Below are 24,474 nucleotides of genomic sequence, written 5' to 3'. Positions count from 1 at the left end.
GTCTGTCATGTGGCGTCGGTTTCCGGTTCCGTGAGGGCGGGCGGCGGGGGGTGGCGGGGCTGCTGCCTGTGAGTGACACACAATGAGGCGAGCGGCGGCGGCGGGGCCGTGAGGGGCCGCGACCGAACGACGACCGAGTCGGCGGCAACCGGGGAGGGGGGTGGGGGGGGACGGAGAGGAGAGAGGACAGAGAGAGCAGGATAGAAAGTGGGGGAGGGAAAAAGAAGACCCCCCCCCCCCCCCCTCCTCCCCTTCGACCGCCCAGCTGAACCAACGCGGCGGTAAAGAGTGAAGGAGGGAGCGGGGCCTGCAGCGCTGAGATCAGCCATGGACAATCAGGTGAGGGGACCCCACACAGCCCTAGAGCCATAGACCCCCCATAGCACGACCCCCCCCATAGCACGATCCCCACAGCAGGATGGGGGGGCGGGGCCCCTTTAAATGAGATCTGCCACCCAGATCTACCACCCCCCCCCCCCCTTCCCTTGGTTGGGGTATCTCCCCCATTTCCCCTATATCGCCTTTTTTGTGGGTTGGGGGGGGTTGAGCCCTCGCCCCATCCTGGGCGGCCTCGCATCAGCCTCGCCCTCAGTGGGGGGTGGCAGCCGCGCTTCCCGCACATTCCTGCCTAGTCTCATTATGGCCCTGCTCCCCCCCCCCCATCCCTTCCCAGTGCATTTGGGAGGGGGGTTCCCGCTGCCTCAATAGCTCTGTAGGGCCCCAGAGGGAGGAGAAGGGGCTGGAAGTTCACCTGGTCGCCCTGCAAAGGCCCTTTTGTGTGCGAGGCTGCAGCCAGGTCTGCGCTGCCTGAGGTAGGGCCCGCTATGCTGCGAATAATAACCCCGAGGAGGCCGGATGGAGCCTGGTCATGGCTTTCAGGCAATTAGAGCATCAAACAAATAGCAGAGTGCGCTACAGAGCATTTATGAAGTTGAAAAGCAGGCTCCTTTTGTATTATTACAAATCGTTTGAATGGGATCCTGGTTTCCCTTTGTTGAGAGACATGCTTGGAAGTGGGGGGGGGGGGATGAAAAAGAAAGAAATGCTCTGTTTTTAGCGGAACGACTTTGGGTGTTTGTTACATTTGGGAGGTGTTATTTTCAAATGTGTTTCAACTTCTGCCTTAATTCAGAGGGGTTGTTAATTGGACCGGTACGTGAGGAGTATCGCGAGTACAACTTTCACTCTGCTGAGCTGTTCTTTCATGTTTAATTTTGTTCTCTTCCACATAGTCCCATCTGTTTCTCAGCTAAAATTTCTCAGTCGTTTCAGCTAGGAAGGCAAATAGTGCGTGTGACAGCCATTTGCGCTGTGCTGGAGGGGGGCAGGAGCTGGCAGCAGTAGCAGAATGTAAAGGGGAATTACGGATTCCTTAAGGTGAAGCTGCAAAACAAAGTAGATCGGTTGATACCCAAACAGTAGGATATATGCCCAGGTATAAGCCGTGCCTATGGGCGCCCTCCCAAGTGGTCCTGGGCTTTAGGCCACCTCTCCATATAGAACTCGTCCGCTATGGAAGAGATGACCATGCTTTGAGTGAAGCAACTCGCCTTCATCTCATTCCTTAACGTGACACAGAGGAGCAGACGGCCATGCAGCATCATTTTAGCGCGGGAGCGAGATGGAGCCAGTGTAGATAAGCCCTGAAGCACAAAAGAGGAAAATGGCCTGCCAGGAGGGCTTGCAGAAGACGGCAGTCTGAAGGAATGTGTTAGTAAAGCAGGTGAAGCAATTAATTACATGAGTTTGCCTCTGAGTCTTAGGATTGATGGCAGCCGAAGCTGTTTTACTGTGAGGATAATTGCCTGAAAGGCTGCGTTAAGGTTTATAGTTGAAATTAGAACTGAACTGTGATTTGGGAGATGGAGCTTTGATACCCTGTAGGTTTCCCTTGTGATCTTTGTACAAAGAAAAAGAAAACAGTGAGATGAAGTGACTGAATGCTTTCTCCGAAAGTATTAACAATGCTCCGAAAATCACTTTGTGACACAATATCAGGTTGGGTTGGGCACACAAAATGGTTTTTGAGCATTTATCATGGTTGTGTTTTCTGCTGCAGCTCCTCGATAGCAAAGTGTGGATAATAATTTTGCTGATTGTTTGTCCTAAAGCTCAGGAGGTTTTTCCTTTTTTGCTGCGTTCAACGTTTAACATCGTGCCCTCAGGTTGGGTCTGTGTTTGCTTGTAATACGGGTAATGACAAATTTGGTTGCCTTTCCTCATTGGGAGCTGACAAGGCAATGCTTATTTTCAAGTCTTAGGTGAAGAAGGGCATAAGGACTGAAAAGCAGCCCGGTTATTTTTCATACAGTTCCAGCTGCTGAATTTGGCCGTGGTTAAATTGAGATGGCTGCGCTGCTGGTCTAGTTTGGATAACATACACACAGAATGAACCTAACGAGTAGTCAGGTATCCTGGGTGTGATTCCATCTCTAGCAATCATGCCCTGTGATTTGCTTCCTTTAGCTTGTGTCTGAATCACATCTGCTTTTCCCTATTATATCTTTTAAACTCATTTGCTGTCTTCTGACCGCAAAGTCTGCAGGAAGATGTGGATCTTTACAGCATCTGAATCTTGGTTTTTTAAGGAAATTTAAGACAATTTATTATTGTTATTTATTTTACTTTGTGTTACTGAATACACCTCTGCTGTTCTATGATTAGAATTCAGGACTACACATCAGAATTAGGTCATTTTTGTACTGGATGTTGTGCAGGCATGGTCCATGCTGACTTTGCCTTTGAAAGTCAGTTAGTACAATGTATTGAACCAAATGGGGGATCGTAGCTGTGTTCCAGTGAATTACAGAGTCTTGAGAATATCATCAGGCACCAATTCACGGTCTGATTTTTCCCATTTTAGTTTTGTTAGTGCTGTGAACGTCAGTTTCTATCTCTGATGCTATCTAGAAATAAAGGTTCCGCAATTAGGGCTTTGCTGACACTTTAGTTGATAAGAGAGGCAGATAAACCTACCCCTCCTCTAAAGCCATTTTCTCTGCAGTGCTAATGTTAGGGAAAAAAATTAGGTATGAGGAGGTGCTCGGAGCTATATTTATAAAGCCTTTTCTGGTTGATAACACTGTAGTTTTCAGAACGAGACTAATTTCTCTGTGGAGACTGTTAGACTGTTGTTATCCAGCATCTTCAGTCTGTGGGGCTCAGCACTGGTGTGTGATGTGATGTGCTTATGGTCTGACCTCTGTCCTGAAACAGTGCACAGTTCAAGTCAAATTGGAGCTGGGGCACCGAGCCCAGCTGAGGAAGAAGCCCACGACTGAGGGGTTCACCCATGACTGGATGGTGTTTGTGCGTGGCCCGGAGCAGTGTGACATCCAGCACTTCGTGGAGAAGGTGGTCTTCAGGCTGCATGAGAGCTTCCCGAAACCCAAACGAGGTGAGTCACCTTCTGAAGATGGCTTTTTAGGTCTTATGTGTGAAACAGCACAGTGCAGTTCAGGCTGTGTCGTACTGTCATGTTTCTGTAAAATCTCCTGTTGAAGAGGAACAAAATATACCTTCCTTGCTCTTGATTCTTACCTCACCTTACATCTTTGTTTGAGAAAGGATGAGACCTTTCTTCTGCTGGAAGCTTTGGAGGTGAGCTGCTTTCTCCTCCCAGCACTATGTGCAGGTTCCTAAGACAGTGACAGCAGAAGGTGATTCGTGTTACCGAATGGGAAAGGAGGGTTTGGTTTGTTAATATTGGCCAACAAAAGCTGGAAGTGTGTGATGGGCGAGAGGCCCTCAGACAGGGGACCAGTGTATGGGCTGGAGCAGGGAGACTAATGCATTGGTCCTTTGGTTTGTTCAGCACAGAGTGGAGGGGGAAGAACTGATTCCTGTGTCAGCAATAGGACCTAAGGAATGGTATGGAGCTGTGTTGGGTGGGAGGGGGTTCAGGTGAGGGTTAGGGAAAGGTTCTGCACCAGAGGATGGATGGATATTGTTTGGGCAGCACTGTGTCAGTCATAGAGGATGGATTAGTGTGGAGCCTGGGGTTGGATTTACCTGTGGGTCCTTTCCAGCTCAGGATATTCAGTCATGTATTTTCTGTAAGCTCTGGTGCAGTCAGCGGGGTTGGGAAGCTACACAGCAAAATAACGCTACAAAAATTGCAGTGCTGTTTTCTGCTGGATCGGTTCTTTGCTCTGAGTGTGCAGCAACATGAACCTTATTGTCGTGGGGCAGCTGGAATGCGTGGTGGAGGAGCAAGGAATTGCCCTTCTTGGCAGCAGCCGGGCCTTAGATCTATTTGAGATTGTGTAACTGCATTCACAACACTGTTATTATGTAGTGTTACCGGGAGTGCTGACTGCTTAGCAGTATTGCTATAAATTACTTTGTAATGCATGTTCTCCGAGATACTTTTTTGGGGCTGTTTCCTGCACCACTTATTTGTGAGTCCACAACACAAAGCATCTCCGAGGTTTTCAACTCCCAGGGATGTGAATTGAGTGTAGATGTTAATAATATCTCCTTCAAACTGACGTAGTAAAACTGATGTATGATAAGGCAGCGCAATACTGAGCTGGAAGCTAATTTGTAGAACAGAAATTACAATCTGCAGTGCTACAATTCTTGTCACCCAGTGTAATTACATTATTACAAACAACTGGACTGGGATGGCACATTGTCTTTGCTCAGCGGGTTGCCGTGTCATCTACCTTTAAAGAGAGTTTTTCTGTTCTCTTAGGTTTTAAATGCTTTCTTAAGCTTGCTTACGTAGCCAACATGCCTCTGACCAAGGAGTAGATTGTAGGTCAGCTGTGTGGCACGTGCACACTGTTTCTAGATTGGAGGAGTTTCTTCTGTTGACTCTCCCTTCCTTAAGGCAAAATCTGTTGTTGAGGGTGGGTTTGTGCTACGGGCAGATTGTTTCTGTATCGAGTTTAACTTCTTAGGGTAGGGTGGAAAAGGAACAAAGGCTGCTTGGCAAATCATCTTAAGGTTCCTGATTCCATGCTGGCACTGTTTGTGCTTTTATTCCACAAGTAGTGGGGGGGTTTCTATGCAAGAATTCAAGTCGTTGTGGGGATGTTGAGTATTTTTAGGTAGGCTCTTTTTTTTTCCCTGCAGTTGAATTTTCAATACTGCTTCCTGGCACCTTTATGATGGTGCTTAGAGCTGGGAATAGTGTATCAGTGCTACAAGGAAATTGCTGTGCTTTTTAGGTTTGAGGTACAGTTTCCTAATGATCCCACTTGCAGCTCTTTAGAGAAAGTAAGAAGAATTTCACCCAGCTCCCCTAATTACTTTATTGACTGATTTACATGTATTGTAGTGCATGAATTGTGTGCAAGTGCATCCGGTTCCTGAGAGGGAGAATTGCTGTGTCGGTCTCATGTTGCTGCTGGCAGTTGCTATGTATAGCTGTGCCGTGGCCAAGTGATTCTGGAATCCTTTGAGCTGCCTCTCACTACACACAAATACAACAGTAGGTGATAGGGGGGATTTAGTAACATGAAAACACAACAGGTAGGTGATAGGGTTTAATAACATGAAAACACAACAGGTAGTGGAACGGGGAGCTGAGGCAGGAAGCACGTAGGTTAATTTCTTAAAGCGATTAACTTTAGCAGCCTGTATTCCTGCAGCAGGCAGCAGCACACTGCTTCACCTCCCTCCATTTCCACACGTATGAACTACACAGCAGTGTTTGTGTGCCCTTCAGGTTTGTTAGAGGGCTGGGATGAGGCAGCTCGTAGGGTGGCTATTACGTAATTATGAAGATTAAGCATTGCAGGAGAGGGCTCCAAGGGGATGAACCAGCAACCCTGGTTGCACATTATCCTGTCTTGAGGAATAAACGTTGGCATCAAAGTAAATTTAACTTTCTGTACTGTTCAGATTCCCACCCTTTGAAGCATTGCACTTTTTTCACTATGGCCCTAATGGGAGCAGCACAGGGATGTAGTTGTATCGTAGCAAAGAGGAGGGGGGAAGAGTCTTACTGAGTCTGTGGCATGGTGTGTTTTATGTTTCCTTTCTATGGGGGGAGCTAATCACAGATTTTCATGCTCTTCACCGAACCCATGGGCACCATCTCACTGAGGTGCTGGTTTTTCCTCCACAAAGATCTCTCTTTTAACGAAGTCATCGGTTGTCAGAGCCACATTTCTCATCTTACAACTCGTTTTTGGCTCAGATTAAGAGGCATTGTATTCCAAGTTAACGTCTGTGTGTTCTCTTTTCAGTGTGCAAGGAGCCCCCGTACAAAGTGGAGGAGTCTGGCTACGCGGGCTTCATTATGCCCATTGAAGTGTACTTCAGAAATAAGGTAGAATCTGATTTCTGGTCTTGTAATTGTTTTGAGCTGTGCCAGAGACTGAAACTGCCTGACAGAAAGACTCTTAAATTATGTGACTGTTTTATGTGTGTGTTTTTTATTACTCTAATAAATAGAATTTAACTGGGAGTTGGAACCTCCTGCCAGACTTCAAAAGAAAGCGTTTGGCAGAAATGGGATTGTATAGAAAGGTGATATCAGGACAGCGTGATGGCCCTGGAGGTTCTGAACAGATATTGGGCCACTTGTGGCAACCTTCTCTACCATGGATAACATTAAACCCATTTCAAATGCCTTTTGCAAACGTGTAAGTAAATCAGTGTAAAACACTGGTTCTTAAGCATTTGGAATTGCTGTGTTGACTGGCAGTATATGTAGAAATTAATTAATTTTTTGCAGGTTTCTTTTAATAGCTGTGTAGGTATAAAATTTACACGAGCCTGAGTCAAAGACTTGCATTTGTGGAACAGGTATTTAAAGCTGTGTTAAAAACGCTGTCATTTTGATTCAGTATTCTTCCAAAAAAGAAAACACGAAATATTTTAAATCTTAAGATGCGCTGCCAACAAATGAGTGTTAAAATTTGGGATTTATTACTTGCTTTAAGTCTTACCACAGAGGTCACGTGCTGCATGACTTGAAGAAGGTTATGAAAACAGAGATTTGGACACTTGCATTTGTATTAACTCAGTTTCAGTTGAATTGTTTTGTTAAGCACGGATACAGAATCTTTCTGGTTTTGATTACTACTTCAAAAAAGGGGGGAGGGAAGAGGGAGTGAAAAGGTTCTGCTTATTATTCCTGGGAGGGAACTTAGATAAATGAAACATTAAAGCTTGAAGCTACCTCATAGTAATGTGTGCTCTCCCCCCCACCCCTCAATACTAAGTATACTAAGTACATGACCCCAGGTTTGCTGTGCAGAGGAGCATTTATCGTGACCTAATTCTATTTCGCTTCAGCATCTTTTCCCCTGTACCTCCCACAAACACGTCTGTCGGTTCCTTCTTACCCTAACTGAGCACACTGCTGTTCTCCTAGTGGTGTCATTTTTGAATCATCAGCATTTTAAGGTTGTTTTTTCTTTTTTTTTTTTTTTTTTCCACTTGCCACATTGATTTGCCTTACTTTCAATCCAAGTTAGTAACATGCCAAATAATGAGATTGAGGAACTGTGATGAGAATTCTTTGCTTCCAGCTCGGTTTTGGGTGGGTGGGGTAGGCCTCAAGGATGGGGCAGTTCAAGGATAGAGGATGAAAGCTGTTGGTAGAGCAGCTAAACTTGACTTGAATGCACAGAAACCAAAAAGCAAACAAAAAGGAACACCAAAAATGCCCCCAACCCGGAAAGCTTAGAAGCAGTTTGACTTCTGTTGGCCCCTGTGAGGTTTTGGTTGGCAATCAGGAAACTTTCTGCCTGTGTTTGACTTTGGCTCAGTTCAGGTTCAAAATCTGCCTTTACATTCCTGTCCAAAACATCTGAGCTTCCCTATGCTAATTGCTCGTACCCACTGCAATGGGTGAGATGTTTTGTTCTGCCTTCTTTCCTCTTCCTTTCTTCACCCAGTCTGTTCTCATGCGTGTCTCCTGTGGCTTTCTTTCACTTCTCAGATCCTCCTCTCTCGTTTCTGCCCCTCCTGCATCTCTTTGTAGGTGCCCTTGTTTGCACTGTCTCCATCTGTATGCTTTCTTTCTCTCTATTCCTTACATGCTCCTCACAGAGCACAGGACCTCCCCCATTGGGAGGCCAATATTGGTCTGTATGGCTGCTGGAAATTCAGAAGCTGCCCATTGAGGAGAATTGGGTTCATTGGATGCTTGGTGCTGAGACTATCCCAAATATGAAGAGTTCTGTGGTTATTTCCAGTGCTCAGGGCTCAAGAGGTGAAACACAGCAATGCAAAGGCTGGGACGTAGTAGAAGTTAAAACATGGGAAAGAGAAGGATGAATGGTGAGGGCTTAGAACACACTTATTTTCTCCTTCATTGAAGAATGTGACGTTCAAGTACCAAATAAATAAGTATTTACTGCTTAACGACCATATGTTCGCTCTGATCTCTGTAAACCTGTTGACACTGGTGGGGATCAGCTGTTATGTGGGGAGCATATATTGTTCTGAATTGATGACAGCATTTTACAGTGTTCATTTTTGAATCGGTCTTTTTGCAGGGATGTTATGGATTCATTTGGGGTGGGCTAAAAGGGCAGTTCTGGAGCTGGCTGCCTGGGATGAGTGGGGTGGCTCTTTGTGGCCATATGCTCCCTACATTCTAGCACTTTCTGTTGATTGAAGTGTATCCTCTCAGCTGAAACAAGAGCTGTAAAGGCTTTGGGATTTGTTTATCGATGCATGTTTGGCTTTGTAAAGGTGAGAGGGAAAAGGATTTGAAGTGGGAGTGAAGTAATCTTGGAGGCCTGATCTTTGCCATGGTTGGCTGGAACTTTTTTTTCCCCCAGTTGAAGCCTCCTTTCTTAGCAGTTTCCTTTCTCTGTTCTAATTTGTTACTGGGATGATAAATAGTGGCTGTCAGAGCCAGCGTGCTCTTTGCTTTGGCTGATGAAAACGGGCCTGCTCACTGCTAAGGAACTGCTTTATGAAGAATGGCTTCAGTGTGTTTTTAATGAACCTCATCAGGGACTTTTTTGAGGCAAGTCTGCATAAAGCTGCCCACCAGCTCCTGTGTGCAGAGACCTTTCTGTGCCTGCTCGGAGCTCTTGGCCCCACTGAGGCTTTTGATTCCTCCCCATCAGACAGAGACGTGCCAGCAGAGCATTAAGAAAGATGCAAGAGCCAATTCCTGTCCTGCATAAACACAGTTGTGCCTCTGCCTTGTTGGCATGCACTTGTCCTGCGCTGTCGTTTAGTTCTTCATGAGATGCTCTCAGTCTTGTCCTCTGAATCACAGAATATACGTATTTTGAGCATTGCTATAAACATGGAGGGCTCATGTCTGACTTCTGGAGAGCCCAGGAGCCGATGCTGGGAGCTCTGCAGTCCAACTCAGTGCTGCCGGCAGCTGTAACCCTGCAGCTGAACCTGAACAATAAATGTCAGGAGCTCAGCAGGTTAAATAATAAAGCTTCTGGAAACGCCGTTGACTAACGATACTGGATCATCTGGGAATATTTGGACTGAAACTGTTAGTATGGTATTTCTATTTTTAAGTCCTTTGTGTTCCTTCCTGTAACGAGGGCTGCTGGCGAATGGCTTCTGGTGCTTGAATCAATACAAACTGGGTACAACAAACACGGTGCTGTTTTTCTATTACTCTTTCCCACCCCATTTCAGCAGTCCTGATTCTTCTTTCTTGGCATCCTTGTCTCCAGATCCTTGTCTTGCAGTGGTATACACTTGAATCTGGAGGCTGTAGTACAGGTATGACTTCAGCTTCAGCTGCATCATAATGAAATAGGTCAGTTCTATACCCTCGTGCTATTCTGATGTGAGGCAGGCTGTCCTAATGCAACGTGGACACTGTGTTGTGTTAAGACACTGCAGCACACAGAGCTTTGGTAGGTCAGGTCATACAGCGCTGCCGAGCAGCAGCCAGCATCGTGTTGTGGGTTTATGAGAGATGATGGAATTTGTGCTTCTGTTTGAGCACACAGACTATTTTCCTCACATTCAAAGAAAGCAAAAGGCCTCAAACAGGAGCTGCTGCAAAACGCCCTTCGGTTATTTTACTGAACCCTACAGCATCTCAACGAAGGTGCCACGTGAGCAGGGTGTAACATAAGGCTGCTTGCTTTAAACTTACATGCTGCCCTATTCAATTCAAGTCCTCTGTCTGAAGCAGGACTCAGGGCAGTCCTGAGGTAGGTTGGGGGTGTGGAAGCAGAGCTCAGCTCTGCAGGGCTGGTTTCTATGGCATTGCCAACCAGGTCCAGCTGGATGTGTGGCAGAAGGGAAGTGCTGCTGGATGTTATGGTTATTGAATAACCACGAGGCTGCTTCCTTGGTGTGCTAGATTGTAGTAGATAATTTTGTTTTATGGCTTTCTAAAAGTGATTTACGAGCTCTATGCGCACGCTACCAGTGAAATCCTTTTGATTTGTGTGAAGTGGCAAAGGGCACACCCTGCCTGCAAAACAGGACCAGGAAATTTGAACAAAAGACTTTGAAAAATTCCTGCTCTTACAGAACGGTGCCAGAAGAACTTTAACCCATTGCTTCACAACTCGAAAGAAAAACAAAGCAACTCCATCACTCGGAACTGCAGCAGCTGTCAGTGCAGGCAGGAAGCTGGAAGGAGTGGAAATAAAGCATAACAGGCTCAGGTTGGTGGTGGGGCAGGCAGAGCTCACACGTGCAGGGGGTTTGGAAGTGGCTGGGCCTTAACCTGATGGCACAGCTGCCTGCTTTGCCTCTCACAGCTGAGGTTTAAGGGGCAGGTAGAAGTGAGGCTTATGGTTTTTCTCAGAGGGAAGGGAAATACCCACAGAAAGAGCCTCTTCTCTTTTTGGTTTTGCTCATCGGCAGCAAGGCTCAAATATGGGAAGGTGGAATCCTCAGAGCAAAGCTTGTCCCTGCTTCATGGATGCTACTCAAGTCAGTCAGGAGGAGATAAGTGGTGCTGCTGTGTGAAAACTGCCTGGAGAATGAGTGAATCCCAACATCTTATTCAGAAAGATTCCAAAGTGTGGCTTTCTGTGTAGATCCAGATCAATTGGCTTTCTTCTTTCTTTCCCCACCCCCCCACCCCACACCTCCTGCTCTTAATGGTTGTTTAGAGGGGAGAAGCTTTTAGGGAAGACCGGATGGGTTAAGCTTTGGAGTGCCCTGAGCTGTAATCATTAGCAGCCAATGAAGGCAGTAAAGGGTATTTATTTGCAGCTTTTAGCTTTGAGACTTTTGTACTCTTCCTTTTAGGAGTGCTGTAAGCTCGACTATTCACTTGGATGAGGTCTTCTGATGTCCTGAGCCGATACAAAGGATAATTTAATGGTGGTGCCACTTGGCTGGGACTTGGTTCCCAGATGGGTCAGGGGCTGAGAGCTGGAGAAAGAAGTGTTGAAAAACTGCCTTAATTTTACAAAAAATAAAATTAAAGGGAAAAAAAACCAAACAACCAAACTCATCACAGAGATGTGGTAAATATTTGGGATGTTCTTTGACAGCCTGTATGGATAAAAACATAGAAGACCTGAGACAAAAGGGAAGGGAATCTTCTATTTCTTTTCTCCTGCTCTGAAAGCAAAGGGGCAAATGACGAAGCAGAGCTCTGACCATGTGCCATAAGGGCCTTTGACCGAAGCCTGCTTTTGCTAATGCATCCGAGATCAATTGATTCTGTGTTGTAAACTGGGGAAAGCGTTTTAGAAACAATTCCTAGGCCGCATTTGGATTACTGTTCATCCTTCATTTAAGTTTATTAGACTTTGAGGGACCCTCTCCAGCTGCTGTTTTAACTCCGACATGAGCACACACATGCCGAGCTCACTAATGGTTTGGTTAATGAGGACAGTTTTTGTAGCAAAGAAGAAAATGACGAGGGGGGTTTTCTTCCCACTCCTGTGTTGTAACAGGCATCGAATGCTTTCAGGTAGGACTGGGTTCCTCAGCACTTACCCAGGAGATGTTCTGCAGACCCTCGTGTCGGTAGCACGCTCTTATTTGTTAATTTGAGACTTTTTTATTGCGTGTGGCTGCTTAGATGTCTGCCTTCCCCTGTCTGGGGGGGACCTGAGCTCCCAGGTGGGCTTCCAGTGCTGACTTTGATGTAAACCAGGTGTGGTAACAGCACTTTTCATTATGAGGAGAATAAGTTTGTACGAGCAATGGCTTATTTAGCGATGCCGGCATCCCGCAGCAGGAATCAGTGTGGTCTGAAGCTGTTTGTTGCTTCAACCTATTTTCAGTAAATCTAATGGCTCGGGCTGGAAGCCTGCGGCATCTGTTCCCATACAACAATGCAGCTACACCAGGAAATCAAGCTGCTGGATATGAATTGTGGAAAAGACTGCTGTGCAGCTGCTTGATGTTGCGCATTGAATGGGGCATATGGGATGCATTCATGTAAATACTGAATGTGCTGTAACAGGAGAGTCGATTTTTGCCACCGTGGAGTTTTCATCTCGAACTGCAGAACACAGGGAGAGGCCAGGAAACAGCCCAGCCATCTTTTATAGGGCAGAAACAGCACGAAATATCAGCCATTGGGGGAATGGGAATGAAGGGATTTCCAAGTTCAGAAGTTCTCTCTAAATAAATGAAGGGTTATGGGGTTTTATAATATCGATAGCTGTAGTTCAGTTGCTTCCCGCTGCATTTGGTTAAAAGCAGCAGATAAAAGTTGTGAGGTTGCTTTCCTAGAATGCCTTCAAACTTCACATTGCAGCTGCTGTCCCTTCCCCGTGTGTTTCCTTTGCAGCAGAAGCAGCGCCTGAGCGTCTGGTGGTGCAAGGTCTGCTAACTCAGGTTGGAGGTACAAGCTGTTTATTTTCCAGCCTTGGAAAGTGCTCTGATCTCATGATGAAAAACGATGAATGCAGCACTTATTTGGTGGTTTATTTGGGATTCTCTGGAGTGACTGACTGTCTGCATCCTCTGAGTCAGGGTGCTTGCCAAACGTCTTCCTTTTTCCCAAAGCCTGTCTTGTTTTTAGGAGGAGCCGAAGAAGGTTTGTTTCACGTACGACCTGTTTTTAAACTTGGAGGGAAATCCACCAGTGAACCACCTGCGTTGTGAGAAACTGACTTTCAACAACCCCACCAAGGAATTCAGACGCAAACTTATTAAGGCTGGAGGGGTAAGTGCCTGCCAGAGGGATCAGAGAGCTGAAGAGGTGCTGTTAAAATGTGTGGGGATTTAGTTTTGTTCTGAGGTTTTCTCTTTGCGTGCAGCCCCGTAAGCTGCAGCTGTCTGCATTCATTGAAAGGACCCTGCCAGCTTTCCCTGCTGGTGATGCGAGTGCAGCGCTAGGAGCAGAATTAAGCCGTTGCTTGTGTGATGAGTGGTGCTTTATTTTCAATTAAAACCTGGATGTTGACATCAAAACGATGAGACCCCCTTTGGAAGTGGTGATCTGTGGATGCTGTGTGCTGTCTGTTGGGCAGCCAGGGTTATCTGTGACCTTGCAGTGTCATGAGATGCATCTATATAGAAGGGCTCCATATAGAGGCTTCCAGTGTGTTCATACTCATCTTGGCCACGGGAAAGCTTAATAGATAGCATTTCTCGCTCAGTGTATGTCCTCTAAAGCTGGGTTTGGCTGCTTGTGACTTAACTAATACAAAATTAATGGAAAATACTGGAACTTAGGAGAAAAATGGATGTGGGAGGGATGGGGGAAGACTTGCTCCTTCCTTCCAGGTTAATTTAACCGGGCCAGTGACTTGGTGTCACCGTGTGTTAACAGCCTCCTCAACTTCACTCATCCCTGTTTTTCCTCTTCTTTACTTCCAGGTGATGGTAATGCCAGAGGGAGCAGAAACTGTTTCAAGGCCAAGTCCCGATTATCCCATGTTACCCACAATACCACTCTCAGCCTTCTCTGATCCCAAGAAGACCAAACCATCACATGGATCAAAGGTCAGTGGAACCTGCTTTTGTTGCCTTGAAATGTAGAAGCCTTTCACAAGGAGCTCACAAGGGTTTGTTCAGCAGCTGTTTCCAGCTAGATCTGGCTCTGAAAACTTTTCCCTTGTGCTCTGTAGTTCAGTCCTGCGGTGATTTATACTGTTCTCATTTCACTGCAGCTTTTTCCTACTAAGAGCTCGTCCCGGTTTCCCTGTCACAGGGGTTATTTCCTCCATAGTTCCTGGTGTGATGCTGTTTTCCCAATAATAAAAGGAGACGGAGTCATCGGTGACAGAGGTTGTCACCCTGTGTCAGCCTGAAAGAAGAACGTCCATCAAAGAGTTCAGAACTTCTTAATATTATTTAATACCAGAGCAATGCAGTGCAGACAGCTTTGGAAATCTCTACATAAATGTGTCACTCGTTTTCAAGCCAGTTAATGGACTGGAACTTACAAACGTCAGCTGCATCAGTCCTTTATTTGCCCTCTGAATTTAAGGAAGCCTTTTTATGATTTGGTAGGGTTTATCTAAAGAGAAATTTAGGGGAAAAAAAACCCAACAAAATACATAATTCAGTACCCAGGACAGGGAGGTCTTGGTGAGCTGCATCTTCCTGCTGAAGTGCAGTAACAGATTGAGTAGTACTGAATGTTTCTGGTTGTTTAGAGTTGCCTGGTTCCATAACTGATGGGGTGGAGGGAAACCCCTGGATCCACACTATGAGAAAGGGAGGAAGGAGAAAAAGGGGAAGGGGCAGGGAGATGAGGCAGATGTTTGTCTGCTGTCATTTTCTGCCCCAAAACTTGAGGGCAGCCTGAATGTCTGCTTCAGATGTTTATGAGTACGTTTGCTATCAGCTGCTGTCTGTCTACATGAAACAAATGCTTTAATGTGATACATGAGAATGAAATTCTACACAGAATAAAAAACCAATTTCATACCAAGCTTTTGTGTATTTCTGTTGCTAAATCTTAGGACGCCAACAAGGAAAGCAGCAAGGCATCCAAGCCACACAAAGTAACCAAGGAGCACAGAGAGAGGCCAAGGAAAGACTCTGAGAGCAAAAACTCCTCCAAAGATCTTGAAAGAGAACAAAACAAACCTTTGAAGGACTCCTCCAGAAAACCAACAGAGAACAAACTGCCTAAGGAGGAGAAGGTGCCTCCGAAAGCTGCTTTCAAGGAACCAAAACTGGCCGTGAAGGAGACCAAACTGGAGAACACCTCTCCGAAGGGTGGGCCGCAGCCGGAGCTGAAGTCTTCCAGCAAGAGGCCGTCCAACGTGGAGTCACCAAAGCCCAGTGCCAAAAAGCAGAAAAAGAGCAGCTCCAAAGGGGTGAAGAATATCCTGGGGACGTCCCCCAGAACCTCATCTTCCTCGTATCCGGAGAAGAAACAAACCAAGGAGAAGATGAACGCCAAAGTGGAGAAGGTAAAATCTGAAAGTGAGGCCAAGGAGATGAAAAAGCCTGTGGAAATGGAGGAGTCAAATTCAGAGGATGAGAATTCTTTCAAATCGGAGGTGAGTACAGATTGGGCCCTTATGATATCGTAATGCTTTTCAATCTGATCTGAATCCATCAATGGAGCGGATCATTTCACTTCTGCTTTTTTCTTTCCAGAAACAGCGTAAAAAATAATACATATATATGTAAAGAAATCTATTTGTGCTGTAGCCTGTAAGCAGCATCATTTGCTAAAGCTCAGATTACAACCACGTGCCGTTAAATCTAAATAACTTGTGTTGTAAGACAAACCAAATCATGTTATTCTACTACTATTTTAACAAGCTGTCTAAATATTTTTTTCCTCTTTACAACGAAGAACATTCCTCACCCTCTGCCTTCAGAAAACTGTTTTCCCAAAGAAGGCAAAAAATAGGAGGGGAAAGAACCGGGTTCTGATGGGCTGCTTCTCTTTATGCTTTGTATTTACTATGAAGAAGCTGTATGTCTTCTAATGGGATACATGGGTTCATCTCAGTGTGTGTTAAGGTGTGCACAGGGTACGTGGCCCTCTCTGCAAGATTCAGTTCTCTGCTGACCTCCGAGCCCTGGAAGTTTTCTATTTGCTTATTTCCTAGGTGTCATCCCTTGGGGTTCACCCCACAGCTGTGAGCTCGTAGTGCTGTTAAAGCTGCTCTGTGAAACCACAGCCCGTGTTTGTGGTTCCACGGTGTCTGCTGCTGCCCTGCCCTGTGCCCACTATGTTTCACATCCATCTGTCCTCCCCTGCACCAGCTCTGCTGTCTGTTGGATGCTTTGCAGAGCTCAGGGAGTTGGATGGCAAAGTGTGGCAGCTGCCAGTCGGACCAAGTTGGGTTTCTATGGAACGTGAAGCATGGGATGGAACTGCGTAATGCGTTGGCATCAGCAGCAGAGAAAGCTGCTGGAGTTCTTTTTCCATCCTGGGGGGCTCTTTTTTGCTCCCAGTGCTGCAGTTTGCTGCTCTGTGGTTTGTGCTGGTACAGCTGTTTGTGGATCTGTGTGGTAAGCCACATCACTAAAGCGAATGAGCAGCTGGAGGTGGACCGGGGCCCGGAAACTCTTAAATCAGCTTTGCTGCTGAAGCCAACACATTGTGCAACGTGCTTTGGGCTGCAGCTCCTCGCTGCTCTGAGCTGACATCCTCACAGGCTGCTGCTGAAAGGAACAGCCTTGCTCTCATTTGAGCTGCTGGCATGAGAGCTCGTGTGACTGCAGAGGGCTGGAGGAGCTCCTCCTCCCATTGCAGCCCTGCTGAAAGTTGCTTGTGCCTTTCTGTGTATTTGATTTTTTTTTTCCCCCCCCATCAAAGCCCAGTTCCCTGATGTGGCCTCGTGCTTGGCTGCCTCAGTGCTGGTGCTGACAAAAGGGAGAGGCTGAGACGTGGGAGCAGAATTGCTTCTTCCCTTTGTTGGCCTGTGCTTCGTCCTGCCGTGCTGAGCGTGTTGGGCCGGGTGCCTCACATGGCTGCAGCAGCACAGGGGGGGGGGTAAAGCAGGAGGAAGGGGCTGCTCAGTAATAGTGGGTCATTGCAGGGGGGCACCTGCTGGGTTAGCAGGAGGGGAGGCAATAGGGTTCTGTTGTGTCAGATCCTGGCCTTAAATCGTTCTGCTTTGCAGCCGGATGGTTGATAAGAGTGATACCCATTTTTATGACCCCTATTCACTCCTTTTACTTCCATAGAGCTGAGCAAATGAATCTTTGGGTGAGAAACTACAGGGAAGGGCAGTGCTGAGATGGAAATCCTGCTGCTGCTTGGACTTAGTGCCTGAAGCTGCTGATGTATCACTGAGAGCATTAAGGTGTTCTGTGACAAAGGGATGTGAGGGTTATCTCTGCCATCAGGATTTGGTAGCAGAAGTAATAGGTGGATTCCCAAGAATGGCAAAACGAAATGGAAACGTTCCATTTCCAGGGAATTACTCCAATAAAAACCCAACCCAGTGCAGTGGCTCAGGAAGTCAGGAATCCTTATCCTGGATTGCAGTGAGACAAAACCCTCCGGTTACTGCTGCAGTCACCGCTGCTGGGAGGAAATAGTTCTTTGCCTCTACTGCCACCTCGTGGCCCTGATGCTGAAGCACCACAACGCTCTGCAGCTCCTGGAATCGCCTTTAGAAACTCGGTGTAGCATTAAACCTCTGTGGGTGCTGTCAGTATTGGTGCTGCTTCCAGCTCTTCATTCACACTCAAGTGTGAATTGCTGGGAGCTGTTGGTGCCACAAGTGATATTGTGCACCTCACATTGTGTGTGTGCCCTGTGGTTGTGTGTCGGTGATGTACGATGCTGTGCTTTGTGCTCTGTGGTTCCCCAGATTAGAAGGATTAAGATTCTCTTTCTTTTTTTCCTTTTATGGGGGGTTAAGTCTGTCCAGTCCAGCCCTTCCAACTCCAGCTCCAGCTCCGACTCCAGCTCCGACTCCGACTTTGAGCCGTCTCAGAACCACAGTCAAGGTGTGTTGCCAGAACTGAAGTCTATTCCAGCCTCCCTCGCATAAAGCTGAAAGGCCCTTGAAAATCAGCCCCGTTTCCCCCAGCTCACGTGGTTTCTTGTGTGCGATAAAGCTGTGATGCTTCAGCAGGAGGCAGTAGGGTCGTAGTGTAACTGTGATCAAGTATATTTCCTGTTTTGGCATTTATTTACCATCAGGATTGGGCCCTTCCCCCCCTGACTTTGCTTTCTGCCTCAGTGGGTGCTGCAAAATTAGAGCACCAGTAAAACCTTGCTGGGTGTTAATGATAACGAATGCGATCTGGGTCAGAGTTGGGCTGCAGTTCTGCTCTGTGTCTCCTGAAGCTCTTTCTCCCCTCTGCTCACAGGACCTCTGCGCTCCATGGTGGAGGATCTGCAGTCAGAGGAGTCGGACGATGACGACAGCTCCTCGGGGGAAGAGGCAGCAGTCAAAGCAAACCCCGTCAGCCGGGATTCCAGGTGGTACCGAATCATGATGGACGTCTGGCTGTCCCTTTGCCCTCTGGTTGGAGGAATCAAAGTGAAGGGGGTTCTGTGTGATGGGAGGGGGACAGAGAAAGAGGCAAACTGAGCAGATGTGCCGATGGAAGCAGCGGGGTGAGAACAAGAGTGGATGAGATGAGTGGAGCTCAAATAGGAAGCTGCTGCGTGGAGCCTGCAGGTGTGAGTGACTGAGCTCCTCAAAATAGTCACCTAATTGCCAGCCTCAGATCTGCGCCGTGCGCCTGACAGCTTTGATCTGCAGAGATTAGAGCAGTGTTGTGGGTGCTGTCAGTGCTGCTGCTTCAGAACCGAGAGGTCTTCATCTCCACCGATGGTGCACGTTGGCAGTTGGTGACTTGGCTCCCACGGGATTTGGTTGACAGCTGCTTCCTGCTTTAGTCAATGCAAATAGTTGCATTTTATCCTCCTGCCCTCAGGAAGTGCTCCTGTAGCCAAAACCTGGAGTCTTAGGTCTTTTTTAAGGGATGATTTTTATACCATTGAGGGGATGGGCAGCGGGTTCACAAGCTCATCCAAAGGAGGCTGCAGCTGTAGGGCAGGAGAAGCACAGGGTTAAAGAGATCTCAGAGGTTGTACCAGAAACACTAAATAGACGATGTATGTTTTACTGTTCATCTGGGCAGTGTTCAGTGATGGGGAACAGAATCAGTGGGCACCATTCGTTTCCCTTTGCTGTCACCCAGATCTCATGGACTTACTGCAGCTTCCCATTGCCTGTTGATGCTAATTCTGTGCTACTTGTTTTTCAGACTGAGCCTTAGTGACAGCGACAGTGACAACAGCGCAGACTCCTGCCTGCCGAGTCGAGAGCCTCCCTCTGCTCAGAAGCTGCCCCCAGCCAATAATAAGGTATGGCAGCTGCATGCCCACACAGCGCTGCTTCCTGCTCTGTGTTCAGGCCATGGTGTGAGCTCTGGGTAGCACCAATGCTCCTCTATTTCACCGAGGTAATTTAAGTGCTGGGCATGCAGGTTGTTAAAGCATCACATTGAATTCATGTCTGGCCCTGTTGCTCTCAGGCATCTGGAAGAAAAAGCCCGGAGTCTTGTAACAAACCTGAGAAGATCCTGAAGAAGGGAACCTACGACAAGGTGTGTGGGGGGATTTGCTTATCGTGGTCCTGCTGTGTACAAAACTACTGGAGGCAGCTCAGCTGGTTCCGATTGCTCGATGCTGGCAGGTTAACAGCATTGGGTGTAACAATAAACAGATGTCGAAAGGACGGACGTGGGAGAGGGACGCTACAGAAACTGTGTGTCAGACAGGGACGCCCCTGTGTCTTCTCCATGTGCCAGATGTTAAAATGGCTTTATTTGCCACTGGTGTGGCTGCTGCTGCAGTGGTGAGCACCGATTCAATACTCCAATCTGGAGTTGTCCAGGATTTTTTCCCCATAGATCAAGCAGGAGCTGTAATAATTTTCCTTAGTCTAATCCTGGAGATCCTTAAACTCATCAGTCTGTAGCTCTTCCCCTTTTTAACACGCTTCCAGCAGAATAGATCACAGGATAAACATTTACTGTGGGTTTAAGTGTGATCTGAGGCTGCTTTGGAAATTAAGACATTTGTGTTGGTATGAGGTCTGTGGCCTCCCAGCACTTGATAAGATTAGAGGAGGCAGCACAAAATGTAGGTAAAACTGGGGATAGGAACGTGTCTGAAAGAGCCTCAAGTTGCTCTGATCCCTTTGGCAGTCGCACCAACAGGCCACGTGTGTCACTGTTTCTGTTCATGCCTCCTTTACAGGCCTACACTGATGAATTAGTGGAGCTCCACAGGCGACTCATGGCACTACGAGAGCGCAATGTGCTGCAGCAGGTAGAGATCATTTGTCAGCTTCCTGGCAAGGTGCTTTACACTGGTTAACTCTGTATCCGAGGGTCTCAGGCAGAGCCCTGTGATGCCTTTCGCTGCCTGAGATGGTCTGGTTCACTTTAAATGCAGATCTATAGAGCACGTATCAGATGTGCATGCATTGCTTTTGTTGGAAACAAACCACAGAAGTGTGGGTTGTGCATCTCCCTGTGGTTCTGACAGCTGTCCCTAAGCTGGGCTGTATGATGGCAAAGGAAACGTGCTCAGATCGCTTCCCAACCTGAATCAATGCAGGAGGAGCTGCTTTGCTTTACTGGGAGATGCTTGTGAGAAGCACGTGGCTGTGAGGCTTTTCTAAAGGGACAGCTGGGTTGCTTTGTATGTGCCTTATGGGCTCTATGTCGTTGCTCATCTCCTGTTCTTTGCAGATTGTAAACCTCATCGAGGAAACGGGGCATTTTAACGTTACCAACACAACCTTTGACTTTGACCTCTTCTCCCTGGATGAAACAACTGTTCGTAAGCTGCAGAGCTACCTGGAGGCAGTAGCAACATGACCTCGGCCTTGGAAGCAGGTTGCTTTGAAACCAGAAATCCCCTTTATTGGTACCAGGAAACGAACCCATGGAACTAGGCCTTCTTATTCTCTCAATTCACCCGAAGCACTGCCTTAGAGAACAGCCATGCTCTATGAATGCACAGCCAGCTGCACTTTCTTGTAGGCTTCAAACAAGCACCATATTGCTGAGTCTGTCCTCCCTCGCTTCCCAAGCCCGCGTGGGCGCAGGTCCTGAGCAGAGCAAAAGAACGGCTGCGTCCAACTGCAGCGCGGCCCTTCAGTTTGAATTCAAGAAACTCTATTTGAGGAACGTTTCCAGGCACCTCCGAGACCTGAAGAAACACGGGCCGTGTTTTCCTCACCAAGTCTTTGGGACCAGCCTGCAGAGTCCAGTTCCCTTCAGCTCTGTGAAGAAGCATTTGTGCCACGTTGGCTCTTACAAAGCTCAGTGAGGGGCTGCTGCTGACAGAGGAGCTTCCCGGGGTCTCGTCGGTCCATCATAGAGGAAAGCAGTTGGGTTCTGGTTCTGCTCGCTCTGAGTTCAGTCGCAGTTGGGTTCGTTTGGCTGCCATTGGTTCCGGCTGCCTGCAGGGACGGGCTGTGCTCCCTGATAGAGCCCCTTCCAACCTGCTGTGTCCCCTTGGGGTTTTGAGACGTCTTTTGTTTGCTGATCCGAGCTCCTAAACAAAAGTCTCACTCCTTTTCAGTCTGCTTTAACTGTAATAGGACTACAAAACTGTTAAGCTGTATATTTTATATATATATTATATATATGTATGTACTGTATGTATAAGAAGGGCCTAGTTGGGTCTTATGATTTTAAGGGTGTGTTTCTCTGTTTTTTTAATGGCTATGGCAGGGGAAGGGCGCTTAATAAGATTGACCTGTTTGTTCCGATGCCTCTCGTGGACAATTTTTAGTGTATGAAAGTTGGACAGCAACCTTCAAAGCGTTTTTGTGCTCTGGAAGGGACTCACCTTGTTGTCTTATTTCATTGGTCAGTGTTGAATAACTTTGCCAAAAGACGTGATTGGTTTTGTTCTATGTTCTCAAAGAGGAATCTCCTACAGTGGCCCCTATAGTAGTGGCTGTACTTTGGGAAAACCAAAACAAGGGAGGATTTTGATCTTGGGACGCACCTGGCAAACACTGATGTAACACCAGGTGAGATCAGGCTCTTTTCCTCCTCCCTCCTCCCCCTCACACCCGTGCAAGCAATGGCAGTAAACACTAACCCAGCACCACTTGTGTATTTCTAGTTAAACTAGACCTCCGGGTGTCGTCTATATGCTGTGTGGGCATGGGGAAAGAAAGCCCTGCAGCTCTTAAAGCTCTGACACTCCGGTTCCCTACATTCAGTATTTTGGGAGGGGAAGAATTACTGTTTTTTTTACCCAAATAAGCTTTTGCCAAACGCCGGGTGGGGGCTGCAGGGAGGGGAGCAGCCACAGGGTTTGCTGTCCCTTCTATGTGATGAAATTGTCAGTCCCTTGTTTTGGGTTCCCCCTTTTCTTTATCATGGAAATGTTGCAACTAATCAACTGAAGTGGCAATATGATGATAAGCTTGTTTGAGTTGGGTCATGTTGACCTGATTCCCATTTAATTTTGTCTTTGTACCACCTTTTCATGTGTCTCGTGCGTGTGTATATACATATATATATAAAAAAGGAAAATAATCAAGCTCATGCCAGGCGCGTGCCCCATCACAGCAGTGATCTCAGCTGGTTTCTTTCCTGATGGACGATGCCAAGCCTGGATAGAAACCCTGTGTGCACAGTGAGAAGGTGGAGCACGGCGTGAAGAGGGATGTGCAGCGATGGAGGATGTGGCCCATGATGAACATCCATGGATTTGCTTTGTGTGTGCTGGGTCTGGGTGGGGCTGTGGCACAGACGAAGCCGCCCCAGCAGCACTTCACCCTGGTGCAGGTTGTGACGCCGCCATCCCCAAAGCAGCAGAGCGGTGGTGATGGGCAGCGCACACTGAAGTTGGTGATGGTCTCCCAAGGGTCTCCTCCTCCTCCTCCTGCAGCTGTTGCTGTCCGTCCTGGCAGCGTTTTTCTCCTTGGCACTGTCAGTATCTGAGTCGCCGTCCTGCCCCCAGCACACACAGATCCGTCATCACGCTGCTGCCCACAAGGCTGAGAGCTGCAGTGCTGAATCCTGATCCTGGTTGGAAGCACACGGGGATCGTCCTGCCCTGGAACCGACTTTTACCCTTGAAGTCCGATGAGCATCGATGGGAATTTTGTTCGGTTTTTATAAGAAGTATTTTACACATGGATTTTTTTAAGACTCTTTATAATCTCCTTGAAAAACCCGAAATAGGATTTGTCCCCCCCCACCCCCCAGCAATAGATTCTCCTCCATTGTGTGCACATGCTGATTTGTTACTAAAAGGTTTCTTGCAAGTACTTAGAGTTGTTCTACAGAGTTGGTGTTTCTTGGGGTATGTGGTAGCGTCGGGGACCACAGGAGGAACTCTGCAAACAAAGGATGGTCGAATTTGGGCCTCATCTTGTGTCCCCTCCTAGTTGCATATGGACGAGTTCCCTGTGTGGATCCTCTCTAGGCTGGCTGGATGCTGTTCTGGACATGCCGTGTACAGGTATTTGTGGATAACGTGTTTGTTCTTGTGTCACTCTTGAGAGCATGGATGGATTATTGTTCAATAGGAAGGAGGTGGCGGTGCTGATCTCAGCATTGCTTCAGGTCTTCGAGGATGTGTAGTAGCATTTGCATTGTTTAAAAAAGGAAAATTTATATATATATATATATCCAAGATTGACTTCTAGCCATAACGGTTTCTCCATGGAAAGTGGACAGAACTCGGTTACTTTGGTGTCCTTCACCTCCATCATGAAGGCACAGATAAGTGCTGGTCAGTCTGAAGGCTTTCAGAGTTGCTTTGAATTGAATGGTGGTGAGGTTAAGATCAGGACAGCTTTTCCTTTGTCCTTGGCCTTCCTATTAAAGGGCAAAAGAGGGGCCAGGAGTATTTTCCTGTTGTCTTGGTCTGGTATGTGTTAAGCCTTGAGGCTTCGGTTACTGACATTTACTATTAAGAAAGAATAAGAACAAGAGGCAGTAAGGCTGGCTGAATGCGTGGAAGCACTGAGGCTTTGCCACCAGCCCTCACTGTGCTGTGTGAGGTGGCAGCATCAGAACTAGCAGAGAAATGGATGCAACAACCCAGGCACAGTTTGGCTGATCTCGATGGTTGTGAAAGGTTCAAACTCCATCCTGTCCCTCTGCAAGCAGAGACCCACATCACTCTCCAATGCATTGGAGCACAGTTGGAGCTCCGCTGTCCCATCCCAGTTCACCTCAATGCTGCAGCCATCCCACACCGTACGAGTGCTACTGCTGAACGATGAGACCCGCTCGGTGTTGCTGTCATTGAGGGCACAAAATAGCCATCAAAAACCGAAGAGTTTGCACTCCTAAAGAAAGAAATGTAAGTACTTCAGCTGGGTGATTCTGACTCATTTCAGAGCCGAGGTATTAAATACCTTCACACGTGAGGATCCTCAGAGCGGTGTTGGGAAATGAATTGTGCTCTCAGCTGTAAAGGAGTTCAGCTGGCCCACAACTGACTTGGAAAGAAATACTCGTGTTTGTACTACACTGCAGGATTGTCGGTCCTGAATTTTAAACCCTTTTTTTTTTTGTTTTGTTTTGTTTTTTTTTGTTAAATTTGTGGAACCTACGGAGGAATTTTCTAGAAAAAAAAAGTGAAATAAAGTCAGATGGAAAAGTAAAAACCTCGCTGGGTTTTTTGTTCATTGCGTTGATTCCGCACCTGTGGTTGCCTCCATAAAATACAAC

The 24,474-nt window shown here is 47.1% G+C and overlaps 1 protein-coding gene and 1 long non-coding RNA gene across 3 annotated transcripts; one reads left to right on the top strand and one right to left on the bottom strand.

Annotated features, from left to right (window-relative positions):
• The first annotated feature begins 9 nt into the window (after positions 1 to 9).
• Positions 10 to 24,410, top strand: MLLT1 (MLLT1 super elongation complex subunit). Of its 2 annotated transcripts, none has more exons than XM_085517641.1 (12): positions 10 to 339; positions 3,217 to 3,397; positions 6,198 to 6,280; positions 12,896 to 13,039; positions 13,696 to 13,821; positions 14,787 to 15,333; positions 17,653 to 17,748; positions 18,115 to 18,226; positions 19,021 to 19,120; positions 19,291 to 19,362; positions 20,018 to 20,089; positions 20,515 to 24,410. In XM_085517641.1, exons 1-12 carry the CDS (start codon positions 328 to 330, stop codon positions 20,641 to 20,643), a joined length of 1,674 nt encoding a protein of 557 aa, XP_085373767.1. In that variant the 5' UTR covers positions 10 to 327; the 3' UTR covers positions 20,644 to 24,410. The 2 variants fall into 2 exon arrangements, with proteins under 2 accessions (XP_085373767.1, XP_015741960.2); XM_015886474.2 differs by having other exon boundaries at positions 11 to 339; positions 14,787 to 15,332; positions 17,661 to 17,748.
• LOC146758151 (uncharacterized) lies at positions 11,100 to 12,898 on the bottom strand. The gene is made up of 2 exons (XR_014935026.1): positions 11,860 to 12,898; positions 11,100 to 11,286 (listed from the first exon to the last, which is right to left on the bottom strand). It is a non-coding gene; the product is annotated as an uncharacterized LOC146758151 (long non-coding RNA).
• Positions 24,411 to 24,474: the final 64 nt, after the last annotated feature.

This window comes from Coturnix japonica, chromosome 16 (genome assembly GCF_054131305.1).
Source record: "Coturnix japonica strain WE chromosome 16, WE-NBRP24, whole genome shotgun sequence".
Taxonomy (NCBI): Eukaryota; Metazoa; Chordata; class Aves; order Galliformes; family Phasianidae; genus Coturnix; species Coturnix japonica.
The sequence above is the reverse complement of the archived record's forward strand: the minus strand, read 5'-3'. Positions and strand labels throughout refer to the sequence as shown.